General features: G+C 32.5%; 2 protein-coding genes across 4 annotated transcripts; both read right to left on the reverse strand.

Annotated features, from left to right (window-relative positions):
- Nucleotides 1–1293: 1293 nt before the first annotated feature.
- LOC106336114 (cysteine proteinase RD19a-like) lies at nucleotides 1294–3035 on the reverse strand. Its single transcript, XM_013774840.1, has 3 exons — nucleotides 2483–3035; nucleotides 2263–2382; nucleotides 1294–1970 (listed from the first exon to the last, which is right to left on the reverse strand). The coding sequence occupies exons 1-3, from the start codon at nucleotides 2939–2941 to the stop codon at nucleotides 1443–1445; spliced, it is 1107 nt and encodes a 368-aa protein (XP_013630294.1). The 5' UTR covers nucleotides 2942–3035; the 3' UTR covers nucleotides 1294–1442.
- Nucleotides 3036–4060: 1025 nt separating this feature from the next.
- Nucleotides 4061–5759, reverse strand: LOC106329159 (BAH and coiled-coil domain-containing protein 1). Of its 3 annotated transcripts, none has more exons than XR_001267753.1 (5): nucleotides 5580–5759; nucleotides 5122–5470; nucleotides 4960–5028; nucleotides 4643–4755; nucleotides 4061–4389 (listed from the first exon to the last, which is right to left on the reverse strand). XR_001267753.1 is itself a non-coding variant. In XM_013767768.1 (5 exons), exons 1-5 carry the CDS (start codon nucleotides 5650–5652, stop codon nucleotides 4324–4326), a joined length of 690 nt encoding a protein of 229 aa, XP_013623222.1. In that variant the 5' UTR covers nucleotides 5653–5759; the 3' UTR covers nucleotides 4061–4323. The 3 variants fall into 3 exon arrangements, 2 of the variants coding, with proteins under 2 accessions (XP_013623222.1, XP_013623221.1); XM_013767768.1 differs by having other exon boundaries at nucleotides 4643–4775; XM_013767767.1 differs by having other exon boundaries at nucleotides 4643–4775; nucleotides 5122–5502; nucleotides 5580–5738.
- Nucleotides 5760–10695: the final 4936 nt, after the last annotated feature.

Genomic DNA, 10695 nt, shown 5'->3' on the forward strand with positions numbered 1-10695 from the left:
GTACTCAAGAGATTTAATATGGACCAGTCTCACCCATTATCTAGTACATGTGCGTGAGATCACTTGTTTTGGACACTGATCCATTCAGTCCAAAGGTGGACGATAAAGAAGTCCTTTTAGTCCTGAGATGGACGATGCAGAAGTCTTGTTTTAGACACTGATCTGATTGGTCCATAAAAAGGACGATGAAGAAGCCTTTGATTTTGGTTTATTTTATACTAACCAGCCCAAAGAGGGGTTATTTGGTTTTGTTGATTTGTTTTCAGACAGATTATGTTTTACACATGATGGTACACACATATCACAGCAACATCATCCAAGATTTCGTGTGTGTGTATTTGAGGTCGATGACTCAATATGTTCGATCAGATTGTGGCCTGGCCAATGGTAAAGAAGAACCAACTATCATGTTTGAGGACGAAGCATATTCTGCCCAAGATCTTCATCACCCACAGCTTGCAGAAAATTGGAGAGGTCCAATGGACTTTCAGTAATGTCCAAATCAGGGGGAGTAATGTGTGTTGTACTCTTTTTCTTTCACCATGGTTTTGTCCCAATTAGGTTTTTTCTGGTAATGTTTTAGTGAGGCAACATTAAAGCACATTACAAGCTTTAAATGGTTATAGCATCCAAGGGAGAGTGTTATGAACCAAATTGTAGATGACTCATAACCAAGAGATTATGATTTGTAATCTTTCTATTTATCTATAACGGTGTAATCTCCTATATAAGAAACCTTTATGTTATGAATAAAGATAGATTTTTCTATTACTTTTATAAAAGTTAATACTATATTGTCCGGTTTTACAACATATATTTACCATTTGATTCATTTTTTTTGTTTTGTTTTGATTCATGAATTTTTTACTTTGTTAAAACATGCAAAAACCCGAACCATGGGCGAATCCGTGGGTGCACTATTGATTACAAAATGGAAAAAGTCACAAGTTGGTTTTGAACTCGGGTCTGGTACGGGTGCACAAACCACTTTTCCACTTGCTCTAACTGAATTTTTATGTTTTTCTATATGAATACTACATTATAAATAAATATTAATTATGGGTGCACAGTGGGTAACCTGGCTTCGCCCCTGACCCGAACCCAATGTGAATCACCTGAACTACAAATATACATGATTCGAAATGTAAAATATCCGAATGAATTTTTTATTGTTATTACCAAAATATTCGAAAACTCGAAATATTCCAAATCCAGATATCCCAACCCCATCCTAGACAAATCAACAGCGATGGTCATTGTATTTGGGTCAGCGATGGTCATTGTATTTGGGTATGATCGAGAAAATGCATTTTTTATTTACAATACAAACTTCATCTTCCTTTAATAAAAAGCAGAGGGAAATAGGGAGTCAAAAGCAAAGAGTCCTCGCTCACACAAATCACCAGCGTTAAGTTAATTTATTAAAACAAGAGCTGGTTTAACTAATGGGCGGCGGGTGACACGGTGGCTGTAACGGTCGAGACAAGACTGTCAACGCCACAAACGTTACGGCCTCTGCAGATTTTGTAAAAACCATCCTCACCCCAAGTCTCTCCCCACGAGTTCTTAATAATCCAGTAAGGCTTCTCCTTGAACCTAGCAGGAGCGTAACCAGCAGATCCATAACCAACCAACAAGACACCATGGTTGAGCCTCCTCATGCATATGTAAGGGCACGAGACTCCTCCAATGTAAGTCTGCATATATGCGGCGTTGATGGCTACCGCAAGAGGTCCGTTCTTGACCAGGTTCGCAGCGATCTGCTCTTCGTCAATGGAGATGACACTGAAGTTGGAAACGGATGCGACGATCTTGGACTTGTCCAGCTTGCAAGTGGCCCCGTCCTTTCCGGTGTAAGGATAGTCTTCCTCTCTCATGAGCCCTCCGGTTTTGAGCGTGTATTCAAAAGCGCTGTTCATGAGGCCACCGTTGCAACCAGAGTCGCATGAACCTGCTTCTTCCGGATCACACTACATAGAGAGAAATAGAGACGAGATTGAGCATAGAACCATGCCTAATTTCTTTTGTTTGTTATATCTAATTTCGATAATTTATTAAAATAATTTTATAATTAAACAAAAAAAAAAAACTAAAATATTTTATATAAATCTAAAATATAAATGAAATAAATTAATAATTTGTTAATGTCTAGTTCCAAATAATCCTAAAGTGATTTTGTTTAATGGTACATCAAAACGCATGCCTAAAGTGAAGAGAGTCGTCGCATCGCATGAGAAAGGTAATAAGAGAAGAAAGTCAAACCTCGTGATCACAGTCAACGAGCTGTTGTTCGCTAAGGCTAACGAGTTTGCCCGTAGCGAGGAAGTTAGCACCTTCAAGAGCTCCGGTGGCGCTGAAACTCCAACAAGAGCCGCACGATCCCTACTCGCACGCACACACAAAAGATCAGACCAATCAGAACTTTAAGATTTATTCGAATAAGGAATCAATTATTCATCATCCACGTCACCACTACGGTTACCTGATTTTTGACGGGAGTAACTGCGCCGCGCTCTCTCCAATCGAACTCCTCCGGGAGATTCTCGGTAGGGAGGATCGGAGCCTTGTTGGCGTCCTTGGGGAGCTTAAACCCGCCTTTGACCCCGAGATGCTTCCTCTTGAACTCAGACCGAGTCAGATCCGAGAACTGCGTAACGCCGTGACGAGCAGAGGGATCCAGCTTCTGGTGACGCCTCGCTCGCCTGAGATTGGATTTGAAACCGGAGAATCTGTAGTCGTGCTCCTCGCGGGAAGCGTAGACCTTGCCGAACTTCTTCTTGAACAGAGAGAAGTGATCCTCGGAGGATTGGACATTGGGCTCGGCTCCTCCGTCAACCACTTGCTTGATCACGAGATCATCGCCTTCGTTGCCGTCAGAGGAAGCGGAGACGACGATGAAAAGGAGAGCGAAGACGGAGAGAGAAAGCTTGAGACGATCCATTTGAGATTGAAGAAAAGAGAGAGGGAAGGAGATGGATTAATATAGATGAAAGGTGATTAGGTGTGTGATTGTGTATGTATAGACAGTTGATCAAAAAAAAAAAAAAGAATCTAATCTACCTGTCTTTTTGCCTTTGGATATTATATTACCTTTCGGTTTCTTTAGAAGATTTTTTTTATTATTAAGCAATTATTTATTATTATAGTCAGAACAGGCCGGGAGATATTTTTGGATTTTAAAAGATTACTTAACCAAGAGGAAAAGGGATGTAACCAATGGTGTACGAACACGTGGTAAGAGTTGACTGGGTGTCGAACAGATAGGTTCAACTTGTTGCAGAGCCGTGCCGTGTTGTAGAAAATTAATTAATTGTTTTTCTTTTCTTAACATCAAAATTAAAAAGACAAATCTCCAAAATAGCACATTTCTAAGTTTATATCACAAAAATAGCACTCAAAAACTAAAATGACCAAAATAGCACATTTCTAAGTTTACCCTTTGAAAATTTTAATTTTTTTATTTTTCAAAATTTGAAATCTTATCCCAAAACATCATTTCTAAACCCTAAACCCTAAACTCTAAACCCTAAACCCTAAATCCTAAACTCTAAACCCTAAACCCTAAACCCTAAATCCTAAATCCTAAACCCCACCCTTTAAATCTAACCCCTAAGTTTGTGACTTTTGATAAAACATTAAGTGCTATTTTTGTGACTTTTGAATTTGAGTGCTAGTTTGGAAACAAAAATTTGATTTAGTGCTATTTTTGTTTTTTTTTCTCAAATTAATACATTTTTTTAATTTACTTATCTTCGACTTTCTCGCGACAAAAGTGGAGACGTTTGGTGTAATATTTGTCTTCTCTGAATTTTATTATTATTATTACCAAATATCATGAAAGTTAAAAGTCTTGATTATTAATGTAACTTGGGTTGACGGATGAAATATGAATCCCTCACTGCACCAACTATGATGATGTTTGCCATTCAGCTACTATACATTTTAAAGTTTTAACTTTTAACCATGATTTTTTGCTTTGAATATGCGTTTTAAATTTACATAGAATGAACCCAAAGTGTTTTTTCTCCTCCACTTCTGTCTAGCTAGATTTCACAATCGAAACAAACAAGTGACCTCTCTCTCTCTGTTTCTTTTTATAAACATACCTTTCACTCAGCTTCATTATGTCACAGCTTAAAGCAGATGAAATGAAAACATATAATATACTATACATAAGATTGTGCCACAACACAAGTCACTAATCAAGCCAAACAGCCTAAACCTCACATTCTTAAGAAAGAAAGAAAAAAAAGTAGAGTGGGAAAGAAAACAAACTCTTTCATAGATTACATCATGATGATATAGCTCTCAGAGGTTTTTATGTTAACCTGATCGCTTGGCGTGTTTGTTCCTCGTCTTGCTTACCTCCAGGCTGCGCTTTGTATTCACCTGTTAAATTGCAGAACCAAACATTTATTTTTATTTTTTTAAACTTGCCTTTTAACCATAAAGAGAGAGATATATACACTTCGCGTTAATGAGATATTGGCATTGGCAGGGAAGGTTATATATGGACCGGTTTAAATCATATTCCCAATTTAGTTTTAAGCCCGCCATGCTGTGGTACAGCACGAGTTTAACCAGCAACAGAAAAAAAAAAGAGATAATAGTTGCTGAAATGAGGTGATAGAGAGATAGATACCTTAGCATCTGTGTTTTTGGAAGTCGAATTAGCGTTGTCCAAGTTCTCCAGTTCTGGGGAACACTCTTCGCAGTAGAAGTGATCGAGCTTTTTAGCTGCCTCTATTGTTGTTCCTATACAAGAAGGGTGAAACCTGAGCCAATGTTAGTTTCCTGTAACAATCCAAAGGCATCATAGTAAAACAGACACAAACATTCTAACGAGTGTACATACATAATGATCCTCATCACAGATTCTATCACTATCTGGTAAGTTTACAAAGGGTACATACATAATGATCTATCATCACATTTATACAACAAGCGTTAAGAACTTACCACTCAGAACACTCCTCGCATTGAACCATCAAGTCATCAGGGTTGTACGGCATCTCACACTTGCAGAATCTACAACAATCAATCATTCAATCTTATCTTCTTGGCCATTAAAATACGAGAATCAATAAGGTAACAGAGAGAGAGAGAGAGAGAGTGTCTTACACGGCGACTCTGTCGGGAATAAAAGCCCCGGTTGCAGAATTATACTCAAAACGACAGAAGAAGTCGTCGTTTCCAACAGAGCTGAGTTTCGTGTAGCTACTGAAACTGTGAACCTTACACTTTCCTTCGATCGTATCAGCGCTCTGCAAGTCAAAGTGATCCGAAAGAAACACCTCCTTAGCTCCATGAAACTGCCTCCTCCCTCCCATGGACTCCTCGGGGCGGTAGTACCACCTCACGCGAACCCTCGCGTTGGATCCACGCGCGTCCGTCGCCTCGATCGCCTCCACCCTCGCCACGTACGACGGTTTCCCAGGCTCCGAAGACCGCATCAAAACCGCATCTCCCTCTTCAAATCGAAAAACCATATCGAACGATTCCCTTTTTTGAGTTGTTACAATTTTAGGAAATAAAATAAAATAAAAAAATTCAAAAAGAAGAAGAAGAAGGGAGGTTACCTTGAATCGTTCTGTTGATGTGTTTGAGTTTGTAGGATTTGAGTTGCTTCTTTTGAGCTTTTTGCTTGGGCATCTGCGGAGGGGCTAGAAAGAACCAGAATACTTTAATTTCTCGAGAAAGTGAGGAAAATTTTCTGGAAAAAGTTGCAATTTTATTGAGACAATAATCAGATGAGACACGGAGTACGGTGAGAACAAGTCTTGTTGACCTCACGACCATACGGTTTGGGACAAGAATGGCAATATCGTGAATATGAGGAAAAGTTAGGGAGTGAAGGGGTGGAGAGAATATGTCAGATTGTCAATTAACCACGTCAGCTTCTTTTTTTTTTATTGAAGCGCATGTTTTGTGCGCGCCTTTACCAACTACCAGTCTCGTGAATCATGTATAACATGCCACGTAAGCAGTTACGATTATGACTTGTCTTAGACTTTATCTCTCAAACAAGATACGAAGCCGGTTGCTAACATGTTTGTTTGATGTTTTAGTTTAATAAAAACTGTAAAATAGTAAATAATTTTATTATAATTTTACAATTATTTTTTGCATATGTTGTTTGAGATTTATTTTCTAATTAAAATACATTTTCACACATAAGTTCAAGTTAATATTTGTATTTTATAATCTGATGCATAGATGAATTGTTATAAACTTTGTACTTGGATTAGAGAATATATTATAGCTAAACGTTTAAACCAAACACAATCCAAAATAAGAAATTGAATGAAAAGTAAAAAAAAATGAAAGTTAAAGACATCAATCGAGTCAATGACAACATTATACATGTTCTTATGTACTAATTTAATGTTTTATTAAATAAGTTTTTAAAATTTTATTTTGTTAGAACTTTTTTTAAAAAAGAAACATTATATTTTATAAATCTCCTTTTTATTTACAATTAATAAATTAAAAATAATATTAAATACTCTTTTACAATTTTCTTAAAAGATTTTAGAAAAGAAAAATTACTGTCATATAACCTATTACAATTATCTTCTCTTTGGAATTTCAAAAAAAAAATTGCTATAAATAAATAATTTTAAAATTACTATTTTTGCCACTCGTATCAATAATAATTTTACACTTCTTTTGTTGATTAAATAATGTTTGGTATCATGTTCATCATCAAATACTCTCTTAAAAATATTATCAAATAAAAATTTACAATTCTCTTTTGGTTAGGACTTAAAAATATGATACAAATTTCTTTTGTTTAGGACTTTTTTTATAAAAAAAATAAGAAAACCACTATCAAATATTCTTTTACGGTTTTTTAGGATTTTAGAAAAGGAAATTAATATTAAATAATCTTTTACAACTATATTTGTCTAAGATTTAGAAAATAAAATTTCTATCAAATAATTATTTCCAGTTAATATTAACTATTTTAAAAGTTGTCATTTTCAAAATTCGTTTCTTTTTCAATATCACAAATATTTTTACAAATTTTCTTGTTAATTAAATAATTTTTCCTATCATGTTTATTATTAATTTTTAAGTACAAATTGCTATTAAATAAAAATTTACTGTTCTCTCTGGTCAGGATTTTTTTAAAAATAATTGGTTAAGATTAGAAAAGAATATTTGTTTTTAGAAATCTCTTTTATTTAAGATTTTAGGAAAATAATAAGTCATTTTCACATAATGGTAGTTTTTATTGACACATTCACAATATATTTTTTTAATTGACACATATCACAATCATATCAGGTGAAATATTTAAAGTTAATTTTGGTTTATAGTTTTTAACAGAAAATTATTAACAAGTAAAGTTAGTTAATTATAATAAAAATTAGATTATTTTTACATTTTTATTTTATTTAGACTTGTAAAAAGGAAACTAATTATTTTATAATTTGTTTTTCTTTTAAACTTTTATACAACTATTTTATTTTAATAGAAAAAATTATGTTTAATTATTTATATATTTTGTCTAATACATACAAACACATATTCATTATATTCACACATACTCATGTACAACAACAACATCAAAATTAAAAATTATGTTAGCGTCATAAGATGTAATAAGAATAATAAAAAGGAGGTTGAGTTGTATCAAGAAATTAAAAAAAAATACTCAAGTAATACTTTTCATGTAAATACTATTGTGTTTTAGATATCACTCAAATTACCCTAAAGAGTGATTTATACTCTCTCAAATAAAAAGTCGAGTTGTAGTACTTAGGGATTGAATCAACAAGGAGCTAGGGAACCAATTTGATCTAATAGTTATATGATTAAGCTAGGCTAATAGTTTATAAAACAGTAAATAAATATAGCAAATCAGTAAATAAAACAGTAAACAAGTTGAACAAGACAATTGTTCAGCTTGGCAAAGAGTTGTTTGATGGAAGGATAGTTTGCTATATCTAGGGTTTCTATCCAGGTAATCAGGATTATAATGATATAAAGGCTTATTGTTGCTTACAAGATATTATAAAACTCAACTGGGAATACAAATCTAACAACTTTCGTTGTATAGACGGTCTATTATCCAGATCTTAGATCTCAACTCTCGTTTATTGATCACAAGAAAGTGTCGGTCGATTATTTTATAGGAATATCGATCGATACACCTTTCACAATATCGATCGATTAATTTATTGGATCATCGATCGATATCGCTTCTAGCAAGCTTTTTCGATCGGGTTGAATATGTGTTCACTAGGGTTCCTAAATCAACTCTCGTATGTTTCTAGCAATCCTAACTCAATAGAATTTAGTTCAGAGAAAAGACCAAGCGTTCGCAATTGTGCCTAATGATTCTAAGATCAGGGTTCTAGTTCATGACTCTAGAACACAAGCAATAAGAACAATCTTATCATGAATATCACAACTTAGCAGTTCTATATTTTATACTAATCTTTCATAACCTATCTGAACCCTAAACCTAACAGGTGGATCTATTTAGACATGAAGTTTGTCACAGAAATCATAGATGAAAAACATAAATAATATAAAACCAAAACCAATGGAGTTCCAGGAGGAGGACTCTGATAGAGTTCATCCCTTCTCTCATAACTAAGAACTATGGATAAAATAAAGCTTAAAGAGCGTGTAGTCGTCAACAATGGCTTATAAATAACATAAATAGGGTTTCTGGTCGTCCAAGGGTATTCTGGTAATTTGGGGTTGCTTCTGGGCTTCAGTCGGTCATAAAATATGCTCAGCCCACATTATGGCATCCATGTCGATCGTTGTCAAGAGTTCTTCATCGATCGACATACGTTCCTCTTCTCGACAGCTTCCTCTCGCGAGGCAGACTGACCACTCTTCAGTAAAACGGGCATAACTTCTGCTACTTGATGATGATTGGCCTCAAACTGGCATTGGAAAGCTAACGCAAAGCTCCATCGTGTGTTAAAATATGAGCTCAATCTAACGGTGGGAATGTCTTCATTCATAGCTAAACATCTGACGCGTCTGTGCAGGTTTACACCTCAAAAGACTCTAAAATCACCATATTTCTCCAGAACATACCTGAACCTGTAAATACTCTAAAAATACTCTATATAGTAATAAATATATGTTAAAACACTTATAGACCATGGCTGAAAGTGGGTAAAATTCATGGTCTATCAGTTTTGTAAAAAGTAATATTATTTCTTTTAAAGTTAGTTTTTTGTGTTTTTTATTAAATAATTTATTGTACTTATAGGATTTTACAATTCGTTTTTTTTAAAACATCTTTTTCTTAAATGTTAATATTTATCTTTTATAATTCTCTATATTTATTATCATTTAAAACAAACATTATAATAAATAATAATAATAATAGTAATAATAAGACTACTAAATAATATTTATAATTAATTTTTAAGAAAAATCATTTTTATTATTTAGTATATATATTTTTGATTATGAGATAATTTAACACATATTACATTTTTAAATATATAATTGACATATGTCACAATCATGTTAATTACCAATTTTGAAGAAACAAGATTGATATAAAAACAATAATAATAATAATAATAATAAGACTATTAAATAATATTTATAATTATTTTTTTTTAAAATCATTTTAATTATTTTAGTATATATATTTTTGATTATGATATAGTTTAACGCATATCACATTTTTAAATATATAATTGATATGTATCACAATCATGTTAATTAGCAATTTTGAAGAACCAAGTTCAATATAATCTTTATAATTATATTTTCATTACAATTTTTGAAAAGGAAAATTATATTAAATAAATTGTTTTCAAATTTATTTTTTTAGGATTTTCAAAAAGGAAAATTTCTATAAAATAATTACTACTAAATATTTTTTAAAATTATGTTTTTACTATTAAATTATTTTTAAAAGTAGTTTTTTCAAAATTTGTTTTTATTATCTTATTATATATATTTTTAATCATTACATATTTAAACACATGTCACTATATTAGAAGGAAAATTATCATCAAATAATCTTTTACAATAATCTTTTGATTAGGATTTTAATAGTAATTTATATTTACTTTTTAATAAAATTTGTTTTTGTTTATATCTTACTATATAGTTTTTATTATGAGATAGATTAACACATGTCACAATCTTAAAATATATAATTTTCATGTGTCGCGATCATGTTTATTAGCAACTTTGAAAAATCAATCTTTATATAATAAGATTAGGTGTGCGCATTTTAACCTGGACCAAAAACCAGAAATCGAACCAAAAATTTTTAAATGCTTTTTGGGTCTAAATTTTTTTACCCGAAAGAAACCGACTCGAATAGATCCAGACCCAAAAATAGCCGACCCGAATAGACCCGACCCGATAAAAACCGATTTATACATGACTTAAAAACATGTATATCCAAAACTATGATTTTTTGTTTTTTATTTTAAATATATTATTTTATGATTTAGTTGAAATATCTTTTGTTAACATTATTTGTTATTGTTTTGTAACATTTTTAAGTAATATGAAGCTTTAAAATATAAAGTTTAGAGTTTAAAATATTTCATTTTAATTATTAATAGTTTAATTTAAGTTATTTTATAAAATTTTAGATATATATGACAAATATTGACTACATTTGATGGAGTTTGACTATATCATGTCTTCTTCAGATCCTAAATATCCAAATTTGATCTGGATCCGATATGGATC

This window comes from Brassica oleracea, chromosome C3, assembly GCF_000695525.1.
Source record: "Brassica oleracea var. oleracea cultivar TO1000 chromosome C3, BOL, whole genome shotgun sequence".
NCBI lineage: Eukaryota > Viridiplantae > Streptophyta > Magnoliopsida > Brassicales > Brassicaceae > Brassica > Brassica oleracea.

Excerpts from the sequence above, each read along its gene's own strand:
- LOC106336114 (XM_013774840.1), bottom strand. The coding sequence starts at position 2,941 with ATGGATCGTCTCAAGCTTTCTCTCTCCGTCTTCGCTCTCCTTTTCATC. Across the intron at positions 2,383-2,482 it reads TTACTCCCGTCAAAAATCAG|GGATCGTGCGGCTCTTGTTG; the intron begins GTAACCGTAGTG and ends GCGTGCGAGTAG. Across the intron at positions 1,971-2,262 it reads TCGTTGACTGTGATCACGAG|TGTGATCCGGAAGAAGCAGG; the intron begins GTTTGACTTTCT and ends CTCTCTATGTAG.
- LOC106329159 (XM_013767768.1), bottom strand. The coding sequence starts at position 5,652 with ATGCCCAAGCAAAAAGCTCAAAAGAAGCAACTCAAATCCTACAAACTC. Across the intron at positions 5,029-5,121 it reads ATTCCCGACAGAGTCGCCGT|ATTCTGCAAGTGTGAGATGC; the intron begins GTAAGACACTCT and ends TGATTGTTGTAG. Across the intron at positions 4,390-4,642 it reads CCAAAAACACAGATGCTAAG|GTGAATACAAAGCGCAGCCT; the intron begins GTATCTATCTCT and ends GCAATTTAACAG.